The sequence below is a fragment of the Carassius gibelio genome, chromosome A3, assembly GCF_023724105.1.
Source record: "Carassius gibelio isolate Cgi1373 ecotype wild population from Czech Republic chromosome A3, carGib1.2-hapl.c, whole genome shotgun sequence".
Taxonomy (NCBI): domain Eukaryota; kingdom Metazoa; phylum Chordata; class Actinopteri; order Cypriniformes; family Cyprinidae; genus Carassius; species Carassius gibelio.
In genome coordinates this window covers 17,113,090-17,140,359 of record NC_068373.1, presented here as the reverse complement: position 1 = coordinate 17,140,359, position 27,270 = coordinate 17,113,090, and the positions used below count along the sequence as shown (strand labels likewise).

Sequence of the window (27,270 nt, the reverse complement as noted above, 5' to 3'; positions counted from 1 at the left end):
GCAGTCATTGTAAATACAGAAAATTTGTTGTAGTAATGTAAAAGCAAATTAAGTAGAAGGTAAGAAAAGAAAGTCATAAAGCATCTCTAGTATAGCCAAGTATATAGATCTGTGTTCAAGGTTTGTTTTTTTTTATTCGTCTTTTAAACCTTGAAACTAGGAACTCTTAATAAGAAAGTTCAGTTACAGTTATGTCTTCTTTAGCAGTTGTTTTGTATGTTAGTTTCAAACTTCAAACTTTAAATACATAGTTCACAACCCTCTTGAAAATTGATAATAATAATAAAAATAAATTTGAATGTTTTGGTCAACAAATAATAATATTAATAATAATTCATATTCATCATCATCATCATATTATTATTATTATTATTATTATTATTATTATTATACATTTTCAGTAGGGTTGTGAACTATACTAGAGAAGACATTTGTATAACTGAACTTTCTTATTAAGAGCTACTAATTTCCAGGTTTAAAAAATGAAACATATAATGAAAAATATAGGCTTGTTCAGTGGCATGTCCCACTGTGACAACTTATCCTATAATGCAGGGCTCGCAAAATCACCACCAAAGTCGGGCTACCATAATTTATCACCGCCCTGCTGGGTCTTGAATAGTGATATAAAATTCCTAACTTGTTTCATGTTGTTCACTCACTTGTAGGGGTGAAACGGATCGCAGTTGTTCATTTGCACTTATTTGCCGATTTAAGCATTCAAGCGTTTTAAAACATTCGCGCACATTTGGATCTAGTGAGAGAGCCATGATTCTGACAATGTGCGTACACAGAATTGATTCCTTTTTCGCGTATCCTTGCTTCTAAATGAAGAAAATACACACAAAATTGTCTCTGCAAGTATTCTTGTAAACGCAGTCGGTTTTATCTTAAGTGAACATAAAACGTGGAGAAATAAATCTCCCTTTGCATCATTATATTGGATCCATGTATTCAGTCTTAAAGGGGCAGCAGCCTGTAAATACCTGCTGTTCCATTAGTGCCATCTGCTGTTAGAGAGTGACATTTGTGTCTCATTCACAAAGCTCAAATCAGATCATTCTGTTTTTTCTTCAAATTTTGAAATTATGCAATCCAAATAATGTATATTTAGCATCTTTTTTGGATAGTAATTCAAATGCAGTGGTTGCCTCTGATTTTAAATAGAGCACAGACAAAGCCTTTGTTTATATGAAGATATTTCTTTTAGTTGTATAATTTTTTTATTCAGTTTGTGAGTTTTATTTAATATTTCAATTTCACAAATAAATATGCAGCATTTTGAATGAGAAATAATAAAAAGACACATTTTCATTTATAATTTGACTTAAAAAATACATATATAAATAAATTGTAAGAAAATTGTGTGGTGTAATCTGTATTGTGAATTTTATGGCATCTTAAGTTTAGTGAATCATTACATCCCTATATGCTACTGGTTTTTGCTGATCATGCTGATTTGTCTGCAGGTAAATTCAGCCAATGTCTTTTTTAAATTCTGGCTATTTAAATTCATATTGGTCTACCAAAATCTGAAGAATGCCTGCCAGAAGGGCTACCAACGATTTACAAATTTTTTGAGCCCTTCCATAGACCTACAACTACAATGTCTCTGTGTGTTAAATGACCTTTTTTCCCCAATAATGTTGGAACTGTTTATTTGAATGAGTTTTTCTTAACCCTTCTTCCCTTACCTGACCAGATCGTAAATTCCTGATCGCCAACGCCCAGGTGAAGAACTGCGGGATCATCTACTGCAATGAGGGCTTCTGTCAGATGTTTGGTTTCTCACGGGCGGAGATCATGCAGCAGTCCTGCATGTGTCAGTTTCTGGTGGGGCCGGGCACTATGAAGAGCGCCCTGGCACAGCTGGCACAGGCCCTGCTCGGGTCAGAGGAGCGCAAGGTGGAGATCCTGTACTACTCTAAGGAAGGTATGCTAGGCTTAGCAAGGATTTCACTCACTTTTTTCTTATACACCAAAATGTAGAACTTGATAATTGTGCCTGATGTTTTGATGGGCATGAGCAGATAAAAACTTAGTTTTTTACCTTCTACTTTCACTCTGACAGGTACTATTAGTTGTATGAGATAATCTTTTGGCAGTGTGCTGATAATCACATCATTACTATAGCAACCGACGCAAATTCACCAGATACTGATGACACTGTCTGAACGGTGAATTTCATTTCATCAATCATAAACATTGGTATGAACAACCAGATAGGAATTGTGCAGTGTGAATAAAGCCTAAATGGAGTTTGGGTCTATTGAGTACCCATGCAGTCTTTTTCAATAGGAAATGCATCAACACAGGAAAGGAATCTGTGTCTAACGAGTTTAACATTACAGTTCAAAAGTTTGGTGTTAGTAAGATTTTTTAATTTAAGAACTTAATACTTTAATTCACCAAAGATGCATTAAATTGATTTATAAATGCAGTTCTAAACTTTATATTCATGAAAGGATCCTGAAAATTTGTATCACGGTTTCCACAAAAATATTAAGCAGTACAACTGTTTTCAACATTGATAAGAAATGTTTTCAGTGTTGATATTAATAAGAAATGTGTTTTTTTTTTATAAAGCAAATTGGCATATTAAATTTTCTGAAGGATAGGATTATGTTACACTGAAGACCGGAGTAATGATGCTGAAAATTACATTTAAAAAAATATTAAATAAATAGAAAACATAATATATCACAATAGATTTTATTAAATTTGATCAAATAATTGCAGCTTTTGTTGATCATAAGAGACTTCTTTCGAAAACATAAAAAAATTGTACCAGCCTTGAACTTTCATCTATGTAGAGATGTAGAGATGAGATGTTACCAATAGGACTTGCCTTTCAGGAACTTAGGAACAGGTTTTTATGATGAACTTTTGAATAGTTACCAGCATTTCACTGTGTACACACCTATAGCGACCTTATCTACATGAAGACATTTCTAAAATTAGTAATCTCCATTTGTATCATCACATCGTTGGTGGAGTGGCTTAATACAGAGACCAGCTGAGGCCTGTCTGTCTGGCAGAGCTCTGTTGTCATGTCTGTAGTCTCCTCAGACAGGAACTGATGAATGGAGTCGCTGGCTGCATGTTGCTAAGGCATTGTGTGTATGTGCGTGTGTAACTCAGCTAGAAAGTAGACAGGTGTTCTTTCGGCCCAGGAAACGGTGCACTGATAACATTACCATGACAACAAGGCTCACACCCATATCACAATGAGTGCATTGAGATCAGATGCACACATAGGCCAACATTCACACACGCACATGTGCCAGTGTCCCTATCCATTACATATGTTTTTAGTGGATACAGTGTCTTGATCTGTGTCACAGTTGAGCTGGAGACTGAACAACACCTTTGAGTGTGTGTACGTGTGTGTGTGTGTGTGTGTGTGAGGGCAGGGTCTATATTTAGAGTGGTTGATGGCCTGCTTCAGTCAAGAGCTGAGGGGGGTCTGGCTGACTTTAATCATGCTGTTCTTTCTGTTTTTTCTGTCCTCCTTCCCATCACTCTCTCGCTGCTCTGCAGTCTCATTACTTTGGTTTCACGCTCTCTTCTGTCTCCTTTATTGTCTTTCTGTTCATCGTCGTGTCTGGGTTAGAAGTACTACACATAACGTTTTGATTTCTCTTGTGCAGTGTGCCATAAAGAGAGTTTACAGATCATTAAAGCCTCATAGCCAAAGTATAAGTGACCTCTGAATGTTCTCGTGCATCAGTGTGTTTGTCTGTCTGGGAGCTTTGGAGAGCACAGAGTTTAACCAATTAGGAATGATCCTCAGGGCTGAAATCACTTTCACATACATGAACCAGGTGTGGATGTTAAAAGACAGAACTACTGTCACCTGAATGAGCAGATTTGCTTTATTTTGAAATAAAACGTTCATCTACACTTCTGTTCAAAAGTTTGGGGTTGGTAAGATTTTGAAAGAAACCTCTTATGTTCACCAGGGCTGGATTTATTTGATCAAAAAAACAGGGAAAACTGTAATATTGTAAAAAATATGTTATTCCTGTGATGGCAAAGCTGAATTTTCATTACTCCAGTCTTCAGTGTCATGGGATCCTTCAGAATCATTCTGATTTGGTGATCAAGAAACATTTATCATTTTCAATCACCAATAGTGAAAACAGTTGTGATGGTTGGGGGGGGGGGTATTTTAGAGTAGAAAGTTCAAAAGCATTTATTAGTTTTTTGTTTCAGTTTTTGTAACATTATAAATGTCTTAACTGCAATTGGGTTTTCAATTTAGTGCATCCTCACAAAATAAAAGAAATAATTTCTCACAAAGGGAATGCTTTAACAAGACTGTCCAAAGTACTTCTACAAGGCCAACATACATGCTTAAAAGGAAAGTTTGTTAAGAACCAGAATTTAAAAGGATATTAAGATATCTTTAATACTCCTTGAGTTACAGGCATGCAAACCTGAGGCAAAAAACAACAACAAAAAGTGCTTTTTTCCATTTCTGAACTGTCACCATTGGCATAAAATGAAACAATGATTGCTAAAGTCAAAAGATTTTACTAACAGACCTACCAATTTATTTTAATTTGAATTTATTTATTGAAAAATAAAATCAAGATGCTGCCAGATTTCTAAAGTTGTTTTTACACCACTGAGAACTGGCTACAAATCTCAGGTGAAAAGTGTCATTTTTACTCTGGAGAGTTACTAAGTAAATGTACATCTGTGACATTTAATATTCTGGCTTTCTTCTCTATATATGTTTCTTTCAACAGAAAAAATATTAACAAAATCAATCATTTGACTTGGGGACCTGTGGTTGAGTTGACACATAATGACCCAATAAGCCTTTTGGAGAATGGATGGATAAATAGATGTTGTTGTTTTTTCTTTGCTTCTTGTATGCTTAACCTTTTGAATTAAAATGTTTTAAAATGAAATGAGGGTGAAGATGGGGAATGGCATTATGATTTTTATTTAAATTAGTGCTACCCCACTGTGGGGTAATGAAAGCGATCTGTATACTTGAAATTGTTGAAGTTTCCAAGACCCAACACAAAAATTACACTAAAACTGAAAGTACATGTTATAGCAACCACTCCTCTATTTAATAGATTTATGTTTCCTCATAATCATAGATTTGAGACCTGCCTGTGTGTGTGTTTGTGTAAGTGTGAGTGTGTTTGGGCTACTCACAGCCCTCACACTGGTATTTATAACAGCTCTTCATGAAAACTAAACTATACTTGTGATGTATTTTGTACTTGTACTTTTGTAACGTGTCTCCTTGACATCCCTGTCACTCTCCGTTCATTCTCTTTCTCTTCTGTGTGTGTCTGTGACTTTCAGGGACATGTAGGCCATGCTTGGTTGATGTGGTTCCAGTAAAGAATGAGGAAGGAGTCGTAATCATGTTCATCCTAAACTTCCAGGAGCTTTTAGACCTGTCCATGAAAAAAGGTGGCATCAAACAGCGAATGACAGACAGTTGGCTACGGGCAGGTGCATGTCCCCCTTTCTCTGTGTGTGGGAGAGATTCTGGCCCTTTCTGTAAAAGCCTTTTAAGGTTAACACATTGACTGCTGTGCTCGGTGTGACGGCCGGTGTGTAGGTGTAGCCAGAGGCAGCGTTTGATAAAGGTGGTGTCAAATTTTGGTTTCAGAGTGTTTTATGTATGTGTGTGTGTCTATGTGTCTATGCCTGGCCCATCATTTCTGTTCACAGTGTTGCTTTAACTTTTATATTAGAAAATTGACATAAATAACTACATTTAATAATAGTAATAAGTAAATAAATAAGGTTAACATATTAAGTTATATATTTTTTTAAATATATAAATGATTATCATTATATTTAATTATAATTACATGGACTTTATATGGGAAATTTAATTTTTAGATTGAATAATTAAAAATGCATATGCAAATATTAATAATAAACAAATGAATAGTAGTAATAATAATAATAATGATTATTAAAATAAATGATTTTTTTTTTAATGAATATTCAAAGTTATCATGTTCATATAGTATATATATACATATACATATCATATATGTGTTCCTGTGGCTCAGTGGTAGAGCATTGCCTTAGCAGTGCAAGGTTGGGGGTTCGATTCCCAGGGAATACATGTTAGGTAAAAAATGTTAGCCTGTAAATGTTTTTTTTTTTTTTTATATATATATATAATGAATTAAAGTATATAAAAATATTACTAGTTATGTAGTAATATGTGACCCTGGACCACAAAAGTCGCTAGGGTATTTTTGTCGCATTAGCCAAAAATACATTCTATGGGTCCAAAATAATGATTTTTCTTTTATTCAAAGAATAATTAGGATATTAAGAAGAAAAAAAATATTAAGATAAGATATTTTATAAATTTCCTACTGTAAGTATATCAAAACTTAATTTTTTATTAGTAATATGCACTGCTAAGAACTTCAGTTGGACAACTTTAAAGGAGACTTTCTCAGTATTTAGATTTTCTTTTTTTTGCACCCTTAGATTCCAGATTTTCAAATAGTTGTATCTCGGCCAAATATTGTCCGATCCTAATAAACCATACATCAATGGAAAGCTTATTTATTCAGTTTTCAGAGTATAATGAGGTATAAATCTAAAGTTTGAAAAATGGACACTTGGGTCACATATATTCATTACTAGTAATGTATATAATGTTTTTTTTATTATTGTTAACAGTACTTTTTTAGTATTAATATAAATAATTCAGTCGTTATTAATTCAAAACGATTTATTTTAAAATAAAATATAAAAATAGAATATATGAAAATGAATAAATATAGTTATTTATTATTTTTTTTATTAGTAGTAGTAGTATATTTATTTATCCAACAAATCTGATATTTATCAAAGGCTTTTATCGAAAGAGACACTAAATTTATTACAGGGAGCATCTCCTGTATATCATAATGGTTTCTCCTAGACAGCAGTGTATTTAAATGGAGAGAAAATGTCTTCTGCCCCTATTAGTGTCTTCCCTAAAGTTTTAAAAGAGACCTCATCAGTATCACACATCGAGCTCAGATTTGTCAGAACCTCTTAGGTTACTGAACCTTATGTTTGTGTATCAGATCAGAAACGTAAGAAGAGGCTGCGAATGCCCTCTCTCCGTGTCAAGCGGCAGCCATCCATCCCTACGGACCACTTTGAGGGAGTGGTGGTGGACTTCCTACAGGTACATGTGTGCATATGCGACACACATCCGAGTTTACATTGCCACAGACACATGATCTACAACTCCCCCTCTGTGTGTCTCGCAGCCTCCTTGTGAGGAGGTGGCCCTGAAAGACCTCCAGATGTCTCCAGACAGCTGCTTGAAATCAGAGACTCAGGCCTTGATTCAGCAGACCCCCTCCACATACAGCTTCTCATCCCCACTCACTCGTCCCTCAGACCGGCTAGACCCCAGCGGACCCCCTCTCAAACACAGCCACTCCAGAGAGAGCGTGCACAGCCTTCGGCGGGCCTCCTCACTGCACGACATCGACGGCATGAGGGACCAGTGGAGCGGTATGAGTGTTTGTGTTTGCACTTCTCTAGCTCCTACTGTAAACAACATACTGTCACAAACATCGACTGTGCGCAAAACTTCATTATTTATACATTATCAGACAGTACCAGGGTAAAAAAGACCTCAAGGCAAGTTTGAATCTAGTGTCGGTGTGACATCCTGCCTTTGTGTGGTCTGCTGGTTGATTGAAAAAATAAAGATGATATCTCATATCACAGATTCACAGTTTGATTTAGGTTTTCAATACAACTTATGAATCTGTTTACCAAGCAATATTCATTAAATATACTCTTGTATCTCTAAAACTCACTCACATTTGTTCTGGATTATCAGACGTGACGTAATGGGGATATAAAACACTTAACGTGGGTTAATGTACTAAAAAATACCAAAAGAAAAACCCATTTCTCTCAGACAGTACTTGTAATAAACATTCAATGAAAACACCACCATAATACACTAAAAAAACTTTTTAATAACCCTAACCCTAACCCTAACTTTAAAATTGCAACTAAAAAACACAGAATTTCTCCTAAACCTTAATTTGTCTACACATTTTCATTAATAAAAATCCATTATAAAGTAAGGGCTTGAAATAGAAATATTGTAGGATTAGCTTTTTGGCATAAAATATTTATTAAAAGGAAATTTTAAATTTAAATTTTCTAGGACATTTAGGCACATTTTCATATTGTAAATAAAGAAAACGATATTTTTTCTTCAGCAAGGATGCATCATTGATTGATCTAAGGTGACTGTGTGACAGTAAGTGTTTCTGATTATCAAAGAATCCTGAAGAAGTTTATCAGCACAACTGTGTTCAGCATTGATAATAATGAGAAATGTTTCTTGAGCGCCTAGAATGATTTTCGAAAGATCATGTTACACTGATGACCAGAGTAATGGCTGCTAAAATTCAGACTTTTTTTTTTTTTTACATATTAAAATATATTCAAAGAAAATATTTTTTAAATATAATAATATAATATAATATAATATTATAATATAATATAATATAATAATATAGATATAAGAGATATAAAGCCATATTGTGAGATATAAACTAGCAATTCAGATATAAGCTTAAAAATAAAACTAAAGCCATAGTTTTGATGGATACCAGCTTCCATACTTTGACTTTCCAATAAGGTGCAAAACATTTGATCTTCCAAAGCCACTGTGTCAGTATATTAACCAGCTTGAAGCTGTTTCCCTAACGGAAAAGATACTTGTCGGCTTAATCCTGTATAAAGCTCTATGCTCTTTGCTGTAACTAAACTCTTCCATTAGCATTGAACAGGAGTACCATGACCGAGTAGAGGATGTGCTTTCAATAGAAATGAAGTGTTACATTTGAATTTATCCTTGACTACATAAGACTGATCAAAACAAATGAGCCTAAAATAGCTAGTATATGAGCTAGTATCCATTTCTAATGGAGTTTATGGAACCACTCCAAAAAAGCAGCACAAAGCATAATGAGCATAACAAAGCGGTTCCTTTGAACATGTTTAATTGTAACATTTAATTCTCTGGAAGTCCATAAAGAGTCTTGGTAGCTCCCCAGTGAAATGGGCAAATACGGTGGCCTGACAGGCCTATTTCTGTAGCTGTAGTCCTAATCAATGCCTTTGTGTGACTGTGATTTCCCACAGCCGCCCCGATGTGCCAGCCGCTATGCATGTGTGTGTGCATGTGCTCTAAATAATTTATCTTGACACAATGTTTCTGTTTGATCCTGGATCCACATAACTGTCCAGAAATATAGACCTAACCCAATCCCTACCCCTAAACCGAACCCTTCCCATAATTTATTCCTAAATTCAGTGCGAAATGATAGCTGCTAAAATGCAGTGATGGAGGCGTGACACTAAACTGTGTGTTTGGTTTGCTGTTTTCTTTTTCAGATCTGAAGCCCAGTAACTTGAACTCCACCTCAGACTCTGATTTGATGCGGCACCGTGCTATTGGCCGAATCCCTCAGGTGACGATATCCTTCAGCTCAGACCGTGTCAGACCACCCTCCCCCACCGAGATCGAGATCATAGCACCCAGCAAGATTAAAGACCGCACACAGAACGTCTCTGAAAAGGTCACTCAAGTCACGCAGGTAATATAAAAAGTACTTGACAGTTCATCTACATATTTCATGCAGGTGTATATATACCAGATTCAGGATATTGTTCCTTATCTTTCTGTTCATTTTAGTGAGGCCTTGAGATTTTATATTCTAACTATATTTATTTATGGCGTTGTCGATATACAGTTTGTGATTTAATAAAAAAAAAATATTAATAATAATTGTAGATTGTAGAAAACTAATTAAGGTAAAAATTAAAGCTGTCAATCAAGTAACATTTTTAATGAAATTAAATACACAATGTGCCAAAAAAACCCCGTATCTAATTAATTTCCAATTATCATACAGTTTTTGATATTTGCACTACTGTTCAAATTTATGGGGTTGGTAAGATTTTTTTAGAGATTTTTTTTCAAATAAATCTGTTATGCTCACCAAGATTGCATTATTTGCTAAAAAATACAGTGAAACTGTTATATTGGTAAATATTATAACAATGTAAAACAATAGATTGTTTTCTATTTTAATATATTTTCAAATTAATAATTTATTATTAAGTGATTTATTACTGTGATGCAAAGCTGATTTTTTTGCAATGTTGCGCTAATCTTCAGTGTCACATGATCCTTCAGAAATCATTTAGATATGCTGATTTGTTGCTCAAGAAGCATTTCTGGGTTTTGTAAATGTTGAAATGAATGTAACAATCTAATAACAATATACAAACCTTTACTGTCACTTTTGATAATTTTTATGAATCCACACTGAATAAAAAAATCTCCAAACTTTTAAACAGTAGCTTATGTCAGTATAGCTGTGAAAAGTTTACAAAATAAAAATAAAGACATTATTATGGCAGAGGAGTAAAAATGTAATAAATATTTTGAGTATTGCATATATTATACACACACACACACACAGTGGGTATTGAAAAGAATCACCCCTCTTTAAAATAATCACATTTTGTTGATCTGCAGCCTAAAATGAAGATGGACACAGTTTTTGTTTTATCCAGCTGTATTTACTCAGTGCAACTTCTGACGTCCAGGTGAAAGATATAACACCACCATGTCAGGAAAAAAATTTAACCCAAATTACTGAGTTGGAAAAAGGATCACCCTAATCCTAAAAATAACGCATAAACTAAATCAGGTATAGACAATAACCTTCTCAATGACACAAAAAGACTTTTGACTTTTAACTTTGATCAGCTGTGTTCATTTTGATCAGCTCAGCATGAAAAGTGCTTTCCTGGAGCATTTCAGTCCTTAGTAGTGCAACTGAAACAATGTTTGACAAGGCACTGTCAAAAGATCTCTGGGATCAAGTCAGGAGATGGATAAAAAAAAGAAAGAAAAAAATCTGAGGCTTTATCAATGCCCAGAGGCACAGTGAAGACTTCATTAAGAATTAAGTATTACACTTATTAAAATGTGGAAGCTGTTTGGGACAACTTAGACCCTCCCTGGATCAGGACGTCGCTAAAACTGGATGAAAGAGCCAGGATGTGGCTCTTCTCCATGCGATATGACAATTGATACGCTGGCAACAAATATCAATATTTAAAATAATAAAATAAGGAGCTCTAAATAGATTTTTCTGCTCTCAGCGTCACTACTTCGTGGCTCCTCGAGGTGGCACTCAAAACGTGAATGAGGGAAACATGAACATAAGTTAAAGCTGCAGTAGGTAACTTTTGTAAAAATATATTTTTTACATATTTGTTAAACCTGTCATTATGTCCTGACAGTAAAATATGAGACAGATAATCTGTGAAAAAAATCAAGCTCATCTGGCTCCTCCCAGTGGTCCTATTGCAATTTGTAGAAATACATCGCTCACGTTAAGAAACAACCAATCAGAGCTGCGGTCCGTAACTTTGTTTGTGTTCAAAATGTAGAAAAATGTATATAATAAGCGAGTACACCATGAATCCATTTTCCAAACCGTGTTTTCAGCTTGTCCTGAATCACTAGGGTACACCTATAATAAGTGTTTATATTCGGACTATTTTAGATTGCTTCGGGGGTACTGCGGCGGAGTAACCCAGTACCTTTGTGATTCTTCATAGACATAAACAGAGAGAAGTAGTGTTCTTCCGCAAGACACAAGCAGTTCTGTTTATTAACCGCTAGAGCGTCAAAAGTTACCAACTGCAGCTTTAACTAGCTTAAGAAAAATAGGTTGTTAATAGGATGGTGGACAGAGAGTACTCCAAAGAGTACACGATATGCAAGAACTGCAATATTTATATGTGCTTTAAAGACTTGCCATTTAAACATTTCATTTGTGTGCTGTTCTGAGCCTCATGTTGTCCCAAACCTGTATTAATTTAATTCTTGTGCTAAACTCAAAAGAAAATATTTAAGGTAACCAAACAGTTGCTGGTCCACACTCTGTGATTTCCCACCCCTATTCCCATTGCACAAAAACTTCCCAGATTCTTGAGTGCCCTGTTGTCCCCTCAACTGTATCGTAAAATGGTTCATTACCTCAAAGCACTGCACACTGTTGACATGTTGTGGTCAAAGTTGAAAAAAGGTGCCTTTGTGTCCCAGACGTCCCAGCCATTTTTGGACTGTTTTATATAAAAAAATCAATTAGTGCAACGAAAATCATATAAAGGAATAAAAAGTTAAAATGACATTGTACTTGGCCAAAGTACAAATAAATGAGTCAGAGAATAAATTTACGAAAAAAAAAATCATGGCTCAAAATAAATTAGTCGGTTGAAGTGCTTATGAAGCGAGCATTAATACAAGCTGAACATGCACAAAACCTTCCTTGTAAATATTTATCCATATTCGGATTTTTTCTTATCAAAGAAGTGAATGACACTTGAAACCTGTGCAATGGGTTTGCGTTGTTTGATTTAGAATACAAAGCAGTCACATGGTTGTGTGTGAAAACGAAGCTTTAGAGGTCACAGATCAAGAGGTTATGACAAAACGAATTAAGCTCTGATACAGTGCTTCATTGGGAGATATTTTAGTTTTTTTGACGCAAGCGTCGAAGCCTTGGTGCTGAATGTCACATCACTCCTGTTGTTTGGTAGCTTTACAGTATATCGACCATCGGCCACCCTGCCCTCAAAGACATCCGCGTCGGCTGTCACTAAACTGAATCTTTTTAAATGTAGACACAGTCACACACATACGATCTGCACAAGCATCATCAATCCTCATCAGCCAATGAAAAGGTTGGTGACATTATTTACATGATTTACTATTTCGTAACATCTCCACACAGGTCAGCTAAGTGACCTATATACAGAGACCACTGAGTCCTGTGCCGATGAGGGCAGTGCTTGTTTGGTTGTTGTGTAGGGAACGACACATTCTGACACATTTTTCTACCCCCCTGTTTTCTGTGTGATTATTGCAGTGTACTGTCTATATTGGAATGCCTGCCTATGTGTTCAATTTACTCCACTTTATGTATTTTACAAAGATTGTGTGGGCCCTTTATGCAAGACCAATTCTTTCTATTAATTAGTTGCTTATTAGCATGTATATTACTATGATATTAGCTGTTTATTAGTACTTATAAAGCACATATTATTGCTTTATTCTGCATGACAATATTTTAGATCCCTTAATCCACCCCTAAATTTAACAAATACCTTATTAACTATTAATAAGCAGCAAATTAGGAGTTTGTTCATAGTTAATAGTGAACATGTGTTCCTTCTTCTAAAGTGTTACCATATAAAAGCCTGAAAGATGATCGGAACAGTCTGCAATTGACTTCAAAGTTATAGAGATAAAGTAATACAAAGTACGAAAGTACAAAAACGAAGGGTGCAGTACAGCAGAGAGAGAAGAAGAATCAGAAAGACATTGAAAATGACGGAGAGAAAGAGATGGTATTGGTGACGTCTCTCTCCATGGACACACGTGGGAGACTGTGTTGTCCTACCAGTGGAAAAATCAATCATGCTGACAAATCTACTGCCAGCTTGCACATTCCTATCATAAAGCCCCTGTGTCTGTCATTAGCTAATGCAGCTTATGACACATTTCCACACAAGAACTGAATGTTTTGCTCCCTTCTTCCTAATTACAACTGAGTAAATGCAGTGTTTTATATATATATTTAATGAAAAGTCTTGATACATTCGATTACATTCACAAACAATTGTATTCAATTGTATGGACCAAATACACATATGATCACAAATATCTGCTTTTTTGTTCCACAGAAGAAAGTAAGTCATAGAGGTTTAGGCTGACATGTATGGCCTCAGATTTGTTGATCCGGCTGTTGTTTCAACTGTATTTTGAGAATATTAACAGCATTCTCATTTGCGTGATCATGAGCCGCGTGAATGTGACTGTCACTGTGGATGTGTGTGTGTGTGTGTGTGTGGTTGCTCTCTGCTGCTGACCTTGGCTTCTAGGGCTAATGGAAGTAGAGGGCAGTGGTAGCAGAGGCCAAAGAGACACTGACTGTCCGTTTCTCTACTCACACACAAACACATCTGTGATAAATCTGCATGCAAACACACTGTCTTTCTCTGGCCCTCTCTACTTGCTCTCTCGTTTTCGCTCTGTCTTACTCTTGCTCGCTCTTTGTCTTTCTGTCATTTTATGCTAAAATTCATTCGTTTGTTTGTATAACATTGTTTCTTTTATTTGTATGTTTAGATACAATCCCCATAACCCTCACTCAAACCTTTTCAAATTTTAGCTTTCTTTTAATGCATTTAGTATTTATTAAGCCATTTTGAAGCTGGCGGTGTAAGTAATTAGTGTAAAGCTTGTGTATGACCAGTTGAAGATTTGCTTGATGTTGTGGTATTAAGGCATATGTACAGTCTGTTGTTTAGTATTACATCCTGAGGTAGAGCTGTAACAGGCAGTTCCTGGCTTGATAATTGCACTTCGATTTGACACTGGGCAAGAAGGGAAATGATTATCTGCATTGATCTTTGTCACTACTGATTTGTCTACATAACATGACGTACCTAGTTATGTGACAAGCTGCACTGTTTTTAGTGGACCGGTCTGCAATCTTTGAATGAAGTATGAGGATGAATTACATTGATATTTGGGTTCCTAGAATCACAGATAAATATTAGGGAGGTCATGGAAAAGTCAAGAACAGTTCTCCTCTCTCGTTGTTTCCTGTCTCATGCTGTCCTGTCCATTAAATATAAGGAAAAAAGCTCCAAAAATATGCACTACCACTCAGCAGATTGATGTCGGTAAGAATGTTTTTGAAATAAGTCACAAAAGTGTGCTCAAAATGGCTGCTGATATATATATTTGAAGAATAGGATGAAACAATACAAAGTTTATTAAAAGACTCCCCAGTTTATTAAGGATATTCACATTCAAAACTATGCTTAGCACAAACAACAACTGACAACAGAAGAGTGAAACAGAGCAACATAAATACAAGGCAAATCAGGAAACGAATGAATAACACCTGTGATGATTGATTAATGTCCACGACAACCAATAAATCCAAAGGAATTACAGAATGCAGACTAAAAAGTACATGAAAATGAAAATAAAACAACATAATGGTGAAATTGCACCCCCTCCCTTCCAAAAGGTGTGACCTAGTGCCATGACAACAGAGCTAAACAAATGAGGGAGGGATGGTGGGGGCTCTGGAGGAGGACAAGGAGTGGGTGAAGGACAGATGACAGGCTGGAGAGCAGATGGGAATGGCCAGATGAAGGGAGGAGCATTGATAAGTGGTGGATGACGACGAGACCCTAGTGGCAAAGATGGTGAGTGTCCGATGGCACAGACCCAGAGCAGAGCAGAGATGAAAGTCCCCAGTGCCGTCGATGAAGGGAGGAGCCATTGTGGAAGTAATGCTGAAGACACCAGGGGGCCGACTTACAGAGATGAAGCCAGTGGAAGAGAAGCCCCAAGGCGGAGTCGGGGACCCGGGAGATTGTAGCGAAGCTGGAGCGAGTGAGGACCAAGGTGGAGCCGGAGAATAGGAGGAGCCTACTGGAGCCATCGGGTGGAGGGATGAGGTGAAACTGGAGGACGACGACTGATCAAGGTGGAGCCAGTGGGTTGATGGGCCAAGGTGGAATCCAGGCCTTGGAGGCAGTGCTGGAGACTGGAAGACCTGCAGCGAGACAAAGCTCCAGGATGGCACTGACTGAGGGTGAGCTGAGGGGCAATGGTAATTAGCCCCGATCCGGAACAGTGACTTTATGATCTCATCGTCAAAAGGACTGGTGACAGCAGGAAGCAAGCAGAAGTCTTTGGTTTGGAAAGTTAAGAAAGTTCCAGTTCTCACAAGCAATAGCGGCGAATTGAGCAGAATAATCAATTTAGTTGGTCGGTTGTTCCATAACATATAGTTCGAAGGAAGGTGAAGAATAGGATGAAACAATATGAAGTTTAATTAATGACTCATTCACATTGGAAACAGTGTGCACAGCACAAACAACAACCGACAACAGAAGAGTGAAGCAGAGCAACATAAATACATGGCAAATGAGGGAACTAATGACTAACACCTGTGATAATTTATGAACATCCATGACAACAAAAGAGAAGCTGGAATCTGAAATCAAGGAACACAGGAATTACCGAATATAAAATAAGTACTGACTCCAAAGGTTAATTATGAAGGATGGGAAATTATGAAAAGGGTGTTGTCATGCACACTAAGTAAAACTGCTAAAAAAGAAATCATCTGTAATTTCTCTAATAATTATGCAGGTTTCTGCAGTAAATATGCAGAATAATCTGAATAAATACGCCTGTGACATATGCAGGCCACAGTGCAGCTACATGGTGCAAATGTCGTGAATCCAAGAATATCAGAGCCAAGCATATAAAGTATAGATAACAGTAACAGTGTTCAACACATGAGCATTATTTACAGTCTCCACCAATTCACTTTCTTTAAACAGTTTCTTTACTGAACTGGAGATTTTCATTATTTTACTATTACTTGTTTAACACTAGATATTATTGTTAATAATAGTAATTTAAAAAAAGGTTCTTTTGTCAGTTTACAGAAATATGTTTTGTAGTATTGTTAATTCACTGTGTATGTGATAAAAGGATTTCACACACTACATGTAATGTAACTAATGTAACATGATAAAAGGCACACAAAATGATAGTCATACAGTGTGAGAAGTGCATCTCTTGCAGTGCATGCATCAGATCCATATTCTGTCTACATAGTCTAATCATTTCACAAATGGGATGGCCGTGTCCATTCCACACCTTTATCAGTATGCGTGTGCATGTGTGTGTTTGTGTGCGTGCGTGAGGGAAAAGAGCGAGTGTGAAGGGGCGGTGTTTCCCCGTGTCAGTGCTCTGTGTGTCTGTCTCAGCACGGCTCAGAGAATGCCACCATGAGCTTAAAAGAGAAACTTAAGCCTGTGAGTACCATCCTTGTCTTGAACTTTATTTATCTCCTCTTAATCTGCTCTCTCTTTTCTTACCTTTGCTGCTTTGTTTCTCCTTCACTCTGTTTGATTTTCACCTCTCACACCTGGTTAGGAAAAAAAATAGGTCAGGACCAGGATGGATTTGACTGACAGCTGATGCCACCCACATAGATCAGTGTTAATAGTGTTGTTTCAGTGTCAGACTCTGTTGACGTTTTCTGACTTGTGAGACATATGCAAACCGAGACGTGTTTTTGCCTGAGGTCACATCCCTTTATTTTGTCTTTATTTCTTTGTATTGTCTTGCTGCCGTTCACCATGTGTTTGTTTTATTTGTGGTAGTGGTGTGTAACTACATGTCTTTATTTGACTTTTGTTTGTTTTTCCATGCTTGTCTTTTATTACCATTTTACTATGTGTTTGTTTTATTTGTTATGGTTGCATTAACATGTTTTGTTTTGTTCTTTTTTTTTTGTTGTTTTCTCTTATCGCCCCTCCTTTTTTTTTTTGTTTAGTCTATTGTATAAGCATTTGAACACATCCTTCCAAGCACCATGCTTTTGTTTTGCATTGTGAAGTGCAATGTTGCGTGTTAAAAGCTGTTTTTTCAGAGAGTGGTGGATTTTTAAATTTTTTTTTATTTAGAAACAACATATAGTATTGTCATGGAAATGTTACACTGACCTTACAAGATAAAGCTGTTGGTGAAGTTTTGCACAGTGCATGTTTTAATTATGTGTATCTTTGTCTGTGTGTGTGTGTCGCTGAGTTTGTGACTGTAGTCAGCGTGCAGACAGTGAGAATGGATTTGCCAGGTTCCATCATTATGAAACGGAGTGTTAGATTATATCAATAAGCACAGATATCTCGCTCCAGTGAATTCGTGTGTGTGCATGTGAGCGCCTTCTGTCATCAGGATCTCTCCAGCACATGGATTTGAATGTGTGCTCACACAGTGGATTTGTGTGTGTGTTCACAGACACGGGCAGACTGATAAGAAAGGACTGTGACTTCACATGATTAGTAAATGTTGAGAGTGTTACAAAATATGTATAATATGCAGCGCTTTAAATATGAATAAGACACTTAAAGTGGAAGAATTGTTTTGTCCTTCACTGGAAATTGATGCTGTTTTGCCTGTGAGCTGTGAATAACACTTTTCAAGGTTGTGGACTTCTTGTCACTGTGCTTGTGTGTGTGGGAAAGGTTTTGCCTAATATGGGGACCAAATGCCTCCCAACTGATAGCAAAATTCCACTGATTACAAAAAGTGAAATCACTTGCCAATACTTCATACGAAGAAGAAAAAAGATTAATAAACACAAAGTAAGGTCTGAATGGATATAAAAGTTTATGTGCAGTGCAGGGGTAGAGTTAGAACATAGGAAATAATGAGTAGCTCACTATGAAAACAGTAGAAGTCTAAACCATTAACTAGCATGTGCATGTGTGGAATCATGTGATGCCAGATGAGACTTTCTGAACAACTTACAACTTTTTGGCAATGGCTATTTACACTATGTAAAAAGGGTAGATGCTGTTAACACTGTGTGTAAATACTGGCAGATACCGTTTGCACCATAAAGAGCAACACACATATTTGAAGCATCTGGCTTGCATCAGGTGCTAATACTCATGTATTATTTATTTAGCAATATCCATCTATTATCTCATACGTGTATGTGCTTGTTAGAGAAATGCATTTCTGTAATCTGTCTTCCTTACTGTCTTAAGAGTTAGAACACACTTTGAACACTTTCCATATTCAACAACAAAGGAATGATGGTTGATAGTTCTTTTGTCATTTTATTCAGTAGTGATTAATCTGAAAAGATGTAGATCTATAATAAATGATCTCCTTCGGGGTGTGAAAGAATCTGATTTATTTTTTACTAATCATTTGACTTCTAAAGTTGATAAGCAAATACTGTATTTTGCTTAATACTATTGCTGCATTGATCAAATCATCCCAATAAGAAGCTATATTTGTTATTTATTTTATTTTTATTTTAAACTACAGATATTATTCAGGAACAATGGATGTTTTATAAAGGCTGGGTTATTGAGTAAGAACAGAAATATGCTATTGCTACATTTTCATTTCCTATCTACTTTTTTGGTGCTTCTGGAATAAATGTCTGGAAAAAAAAGCACAAATAATTTCACATGCAAAAAACTAATATTTTGAACTGGCTTTTATTTTTAGATTTTAAATTTTAATTTGAGTTTAAGTTTGATTAATTCTGTTGTGTACTTTTTTATCATTGTTATTAGTTTTTGATTTGATTTATTTTTCGGTCTTAGTTTTAGTGATTTTAGCGCTTGAACTTTATAACTAGTGGATGTGGTTGGATTCGATTTTATGTCAGCTTTAGTAGTTTCAGTTAACAAATACAAACTTTTTGTTAACTAATACTGATTGAAATAACACTTTGCAGTTGTTTTTTTCTCAATGCTAGTCTAAAATAAAAATACAAATATGTTTGATAAACCTTCGTCTATAGTGTATTTTGAGTTTTCTTTCACCATGCACCTGTGGATGCGATAATCTTCTGAAACAGAAGAATTCTTTCTATATTAATGTATTTTAACAGATTTAAACAAGCAAGGGCAACAGCAATAACCATTCATGCTGTACTTTAACAACTGATCAGTAGGAGACTCTTTCAGCCGTTTTGGGTCTGATTTGGTTTGACCTGTTGGAAATGTTCCACACCCTCCCTCACCACTCCCTTTCCTGTCGATTTCTTTTTCCTGTAAATTGGTGCATTTAGGCAGTTAAGACTGTTTGTTCAGCAATCCAGCTTGTTGTTCTCTTGGATTCAGAAAGCTGGCGTCATCCATCTACAGTATGCTGTACTGCTTTCTTTATTACTTTAGATCAATGTGTTTGTGGTAAAGATGACTGCATCAAAGTGTCTGTTTTTAAGTAGTGACTGTAAAGTTTCTTCTGTTTCGAAAGAAACTATTTTTCTGTGGATGTTGTAAGTCAGCACGACACCTTGGAGAACATGGACAAGGAGCCTCTCATTGTCATACCGGTCAGTACAGACTGCAGTTTATGCAGGATGCACATTAATGATGTATTCAGAAATATTTGATGAATGCATTTGCAAATGTTATAGAGATGTTTTCTTACTTGCGTATGATATGACAAATAGAGAGAAACATTCATCATAAACACTTTCTTTGATGTCAGCTTGAATAGTTGGTAAGTGGTGGCAGGGAAATTGCTTATTTACTTAAATGAAGCCATTCATCTACTTAAACAAAGGCAATTCTGAGGCCTAAAGTGCTAAAGAAAAACGCCCTGTTTTATATTCATGCAACCTTAAAAGAAAAAGGAAAGCTGCATGCCGTATCACATCACTTGACAGTCAAACTGCACAAGGCTGTGATTTGCATGAACTCGTCATGTGTTCTAAAATTTGTATAAAAGTAAAAGGAAAGAAGACTGAAAAGTAAGTAATACTGCGTTCATACTAGTTCATCAGAAGAAAAAAAAAACGTGCATTAGGTTTGAGATTTTATTATTATTATTTGAACATATCTTTGAATGCCATGGCATCTGTTATAGTCATTTATATTTTTATGCTCTTTATTGTTTTGCTTAAAAAATAGTTTTTTTCCATCCCAAAAGAACTCTTTCAGATCGACCAACTTTTTCCACATGGCTGATTGTTCAATGACCAACTTGTAGTTTCCATGGCAGCCAGTGGTTGCCATGGTCGTCTGTGTGAGCAGTAATCATGGGCTGCTAATGGTGTATTAAAGGAGTGAGTTTCTATTGGGCAGAAGCTCTAGCAGAAAATAGGTCTCAGTGTGAAATAGTTCAGCGGATACATATACAGTTTTGTTCAAAATAATAGCAGTACAATGTGACTAACCAGAATAATCAAGGTTTTTAGTATATTTTTTATTGCTACGTGGCAAACAAGTTACCAGTAGGTTCAGTAGATTCTCAGAAAACAAATGAGACCCAGCATTCATGATATGCACGCTCTTAAGGCTGTGCAATTGGGCAATTAGTTGAAAGGGGTGTGTTCAAAAAAATAGCAGTGTCTACCTTTGACTGTACAAACTCAAAACTATTTTGTACAAACATTTTTTTTTTTCTGGGATTTAGCAATCCTGTGAATCACTAAACTAATATTTAGTTGTACGACCACAGTTTTTTAAAACTGCTTGACATCTGTGTGGCATGGAGTCAACCAACTTGTGGCACCTCTCAGCTGTTATTCCACTCCATGATTCTTTAACAACATTCCACAATTAATTCACATTTCTTGGTTTCGCTTCAGAAACAGAATTTTTGATATCACCCCACAAGTTCTCAATTGGATTAAGGTCTGGAGATTGGGCTGGCCACTCCATAACATTAATTTTGTTGGTTTGGAACCAAGACTTTGCCCGTTTACTAGTGTGTTTTGGGTCATTGTCTTGTTGAAACAACCATTTCAAGGGCATGTCCTCTTCAGCATAGGGCAACATGACCTCTTCAAGTATTTTAACATATGCAAACTGATCCATGATCCCTGGTATGCGATAAATAGGCCCAACACCATAGTAGGAGAAACATGCCCATATCATGATGCTTGCACCTCCATGCTTCACTGTCTTCACTGTGTACTGTGGCTTGAATTCAGAGTTTGGGGGTCGTCTCACAAACTGCCTGTGGCCCTTGGACCCAAAAAGAACAATTTTACTCTCATCAGTCCACAAAATGTTCCTCCATTTCTCTTTAGGCCAGTTGATGTGTTCTTTGGCAAATTGTAACCTCTTCTGCACATGCCTTTTTTTTAACAGAGGGACTTTGCGGGGGATTCTTGAAAATAGATTAGCTTCACACAGACGTCTTCTAACTGTCACAGTACTTACAGGTAACTCCAGACTGTCTTTGATCATCCTGGAGGTGATCATTGGCTGAGCCTTTGCCATTCTGGTTATTCTTCTATCCATTTTGATGGTTGTCTTCCGTTTTCTTCCACATCTCTCTGGTTTTGCTCTCCATTTTAAGGCATTGGAGATCATTTTAGCTGAACAGCCTATCATTTTTTGCACCTCTTTATAGGTTTTCCCCTCTCTAATCAACTTTTTAATCAAAGTACGCTGTTCTTCTGAACAATGTCTTGAACGACCCATTTTCCTCAGCTTTCAAATGCATGTTCAACAAGTGTTGGCTTCATCCTTAAATAGGGGCCACCTGATTCACACCTGTTTCTTCACAAAATTGATGACCTCAGTGATTGAATGCCACACTGCTATTTTTTTGAACACACCCCTTTCAACTAATTCAACTAATTGCCCAATTGCACAGCCTTAAGAGCGTGCATATCATGAATGCTGGGTCTCATTTGTTTTCTGAGAATCTACTGAACCTACTGGTAACTTGTTTGCCACGTAGCAATAAAAAAATATACGAAAAACCTTGATTATTCTGGTTAGTCACATTGTACTGCTATTATTTTGAACAATACTGTATAGCCCACTGCTTGCTTGCTGCATACTTACTGACTTAAAAAATACTTGTTGCATAATACAGTATGTGCTTCCCTTTTATTTTGGTTCCGTTTATTTGGTCATTTATTTTATTTTGGGGGCTTTTGTCTCTTTATTAGACAAATGGTACAGTGAAGTTTTTCTTTCTTTCTTTCTTTTAAAAATAAAGGTTCTTTGGTTCATGAAGAAACTTCAACATTCATGGAATCGGTCCATTGACCAAAAGGTTCAGTATAGTAGAATACAGATTCGTTTTTAAGAACTGTTTTCTGAAAGGTACTTTTGTGGACCCAAAATTGTTCTTCTATGGCTTTGCTTTAAAAAAACAAAAACAATTTGAATCCATTGTTTTTAAGAGCCATGGCCAGTGATTGATCTTTGATCAGAGTAGAGGGAGATAATAGAAAGCTGGAGTGACGTGACAGTGGAGGCATAAGTATGGATGAACACAATATAAAATCTAGCTCTTAATGTCTGAGAGTGTGTGAATTCGTAATAACTGTGAATTGTTTTTTGAGTGTCTTTTAGCCAAACATCATGTTGTCAAACCTTGTGCCATGTTAACTGAAAAAAAATGATTTACAGGTACACTATACTTTTATTTGTTACAATTTTACAAAGATTGAGAACTGAGAGAAGTAGCTCCGACTACAGTGTTCTTGCACTGGATGCATGCATTATTGTTTATTAACCGCTAGAACCCCAAAAGTTGTATAGTGCACATTAAATTCTTTCCTCATATGTTCTACAGTTATATTTGTTGTGTGTTTAGATCATTCTTTTTTTGTGATTATGAATGAAAGAATATCATACAGGTTTGGGACATCTTGAGGGAGAATAAATAATAACATAATCAAGACTTCAAGGTTTGATTTTTTTTCCTGTTTATATCTTAGTCATTTTTCCTATAGAATGACATTTTGCACCACTTGAAGCAGTGTGGTCGATCAACAGAGACAGACCCCCTGTGGCGCGTTTCTTCAGTCCATGCCCTTTAAGATTTGATCTGGTCTGTAGGACGTGGCTGGTGTCCTTCTGTTTAATAATGGCACATGTCAAGAGCAAGAGGACACTTAAACATAGAAGAGCAAAGCATGAAAGATGAGCAGATATCTGCATTTCTCACAGTGACATTACATCTCATCTTAGTTCAGAGCAACTCTACAGTTCAGAGCATTGAGTGAAATGTCTGGTTCTTTAAAATGCCATCAAGATATCATCTAGTGTGCATTGTGTATGTTTGTTTGGGTCTATTGAGGTATCTTCTGACATTTTATACTGTCACTCATAGATTTCACCTTGTAGTGGGCATGTTTGTTTGTATAATTGAATTTGTTTTGGGGGCTGGATAGTTGTGCTGAATCATTCTGGTTCCACAACACTGCACAAATGTGCAAAATTACTACGAGCGTTGAATAAAACATTTGTGAATAAAGCACTGTTTCCATCCTATGTGTTTAACAGATAAAATAGTCAATACCTGTGAAACTGGTCAAAAGTACTCAAAAGTTTCTTTTTTCCCTGCATAATAAATGACTCACTTGCACCTCAGAACACAGTCGTATGAGACAGTTAGGGGAGGTGATCTTATGGACTTTGGTGCAGGCATTTAAAAATTCATTTGTCATTATGAGATTGGTGCACTTGTCAGTTCACTTATCCAATCAAAAGATCTGTTGAGGCAAAGTCACATGACTGTTTTCGAGAAATGTATTCCTTAAATGTGTTTCCTTTGTAGTTTATACATATGTCTTTTTATTGGACAAAAATGTATCACATACGTTTTTTTATGCTCATCTTGGCACTTCAGTCCATTGTTTTTTTAGGGCAATATCCCAAAATGTATATAACAACTGGTGAATTGGAATGTAGCTATTGTCACTAAATGTGATTTATTAATAAGATTCGGGAGGAGCGTGTCAGATACTTAGCGTAATCAACACAGGTGGAACATAATCAAGTAATCAATCCCATAGTATAAATATCGCTGACTTACCTCTATCCATTGACGGTTTATCAGCATCCCTCCTCCACCCCATCTCCTCACTTCAAGTTCACTTTATAAATAGACGGGGAAGGGGGGGTACTCTAGGTTCGGGCCATTCCCGAGCTCGGAGCCCTTCCCTGGACAGCACGCCAAATACGCATACCATACCTCAGCTAATTATATGTAAGCGTGAACTAGTGAATTTCATGGGTTTAAGAACCCCTTAAATTAAAATCAGCCAGACAAAATATATTATTTTAATATTATGTTATGTTATGTGATTTTGTCTTTTATATATATATATATATATATATATATATATATATATATATATATATATATATATATATATATATATATATTACTATTAAACTTTTATTCAATTTCAGTTCTTAAACTTCAGCAGCATTTTTTTTTATCTATTATTGTAACATTATTTCAGCTTTATTTCAAAACTTTTTTTTTTAGTTTTTCATTTAGTTCTTGTGAACAATAGTAACAATCTTGTTAATGTTGTAACAATCAGATGGTGCAGTTATAATATCTGCCAGCGAACTGTCCATGCTAACCTTGACCATTTGCATCCAGTGAAATGTAATAAAAACACACACATTGACATCTTCTGATAATGTTGTTTGTTAACCTCTCTCTTTCATTCTCTCCCCAGGTACTGTCACTTGGGGCAGATGTGCTTCCTGAGTACAAGCTTCAAGCTCCACGCGTCCACAAGTGGACCATCCTCCACTACAGCCCGTTCAAGGCAGTATGGGACTGGATCATCCTGCTCCTGGTGCTCTACACGGCCGTCTTCACGCCCTACTCTGCGGCGTTCCTCCTCAACGAGCAGGAGGACGAGAGGAGGCGCACCTGCGGCTACACCTGCAACCCCCTCAACGTGGTGGACCTGGTGGTGGATGTCATGTTCATAATCGACATCCTCATCAATTTCAGGACTACTTATGTGAACCACAACGACGAGGTGGTCAGCAATCCCACTCGCATCGCTCAGCACTACTTCAAGGGCTGGTTCCTCATAGACATTGTGGCTGCTGTTCCCTTCGACCTGCTCATTTTCAGATCAGGTTCAGATGAGGTGAGGGCTGTGACATGCTAGGTGCTATAGTAATCAATCCTATATTTTAAATGCACAGCTAGAAGAGCGTACACTTGTTAAACTTTCTGATTTCAGAAGAACTTCTCTGAGTAATCAGTGAATGATCTAGAATATCGATCGCAGTGTGATCATGTTGATTGTTTGTTATTCTGAATGTGCTATTGACCTGTAGATACTGCTATACTGATGATGTGTACAGTAAAGGTGAAGGTCAAAATCGGGTTGGACTGTATGGAACATATTATCTTATAACGGTTCTTACTGCTTAACGATTACAGTAACGACCCTCAGAAGTACAGTATGTGATTTGAAATCTGCCATTTTAGCACATGAAAACCAGAATCTGATTATAGTCATTTATTTTTCTTTTATATAGTACATAAGTCTTAATATATGGCAAGGGTGTTTTAAGGACTAACCAGGACTTGTTATTTAGTGAGCCTTGTTTAGTTTCAAACCTGTATGACTTTCTTTTTTCGGTGAAACACAAGGAGAAATTGTAAATAACTAAATGCTAATCACTATTTTTTGAAAGAAAGTTAAGAAAAATGACAAAAAAGCACTATGAAAGTATCTTTAAAGTGGTCCATCTGATTTGTGACCTTTATGATTTTAATCTTCTTAAAGGGATAGCTCACCCATTAATGAAAATTCTGTCATGATTTATTCAGCTTGACTTTTTTAATAGTCTTAATGGTGCTCAATGGTTCCCTTTTGTGTGTTATGGAAGAAAAGAGATCATAAATATCATTCTGTCGCAATCATGCAGACTAAATAAAAATAAGAGTGATTCTGCAAACTAATTGATCCTTTTAAACCCGTCCTTCCAGCCTCAAACCACGACTCTGATTGGTCTTCTGAAGACTGCGCGGCTGCTGAGATTGGTGCGAGTAGCGAGGAAACTGGACCGTTACTCTGAGTACGGCGCGGCAGTGCTCTTCCTCCTCATGTGCACCTTTGCCCTCATCGCTCACTGGCTGGCATGCATCTGGTACGCCATTGGCAACGTGGAGCGCACCAGCTCTGCCCGTATTGGAGGCATGAAGATCGGCTGGCTGGACAACCTGGCTGACCAGATCGGCAAACAGTACAATGACAGCGATTCCTTCTCCGGCCCCTCCATTAAGGATAAATATGTAACTGCACTGTACTTCACCTTCAGTAGTTTGACCAGTGTGGGATTTGGAAACGTCTCTCCTAACACCAACCCTGAGAAGATTTTTTCCATTTGTGTCATGCTCATTGGCTGTAAGTGCACTACATTTATCATCTATCTTAGGCATGACAACTAAGGCTTCATTAGGAACTTCAACGACTTCAACGACTTAAACATTAATATACATAACCATACAAAGGTTTGGGGTCAGTAAGATTGTTTTGATTGCAAATTGGATTGAAAGATTGGCTTATTTTCAGTGAAAAATCATTATTAATTTCATTTTAATTAAATAAAAATTTATTTCGTTTTCTCCGCTGATATTGACAAACAATGAAAAATGTATCACTGTTTCTGCAAAATATCAAGCAACTTTTATTTCGACATTGATAAGAAATGTTTCCTGAGCATATTGGACCAATTTCTGAAGTATTATGTGATCGTGAAGTCTGGAGTGAAAAATAAGCTTTGGCATAAAAAATCCTGCAGATCTTTTAAATGAGAGTAGACATTTTAAATCAATTTAATTTGAACAGAAATCTT

The 27,270-nt window shown here is 36.4% G+C and overlaps 1 protein-coding gene across 1 annotated transcript in view; it reads left to right on the top strand.

Annotated features, from left to right (window-relative positions):
• kcnh6a (potassium voltage-gated channel, subfamily H (eag-related), member 6a) overlaps positions 1-27,270 on the top strand; it is a 42,559-nt gene that overhangs the window by 7,422 nt on the left and 7,867 nt on the right. Inside the window, exons 2-8 of the mRNA XM_052546544.1 lie at positions 1,703-1,933; positions 5,329-5,481; positions 7,074-7,177; positions 7,263-7,512; positions 9,421-9,623; positions 25,125-25,550; positions 26,402-26,819. Of these exons, the coding sequence (XP_052402504.1) occupies positions 1,703-1,933; positions 5,329-5,481; positions 7,074-7,177; positions 7,263-7,512; positions 9,421-9,623; positions 25,125-25,550; positions 26,402-26,819 (1,785 nt within the window). The remainder of the gene's footprint in view (positions 1-1,702; positions 1,934-5,328; positions 5,482-7,073; positions 7,178-7,262; positions 7,513-9,420; positions 9,624-25,124; positions 25,551-26,401; positions 26,820-27,270) is intronic.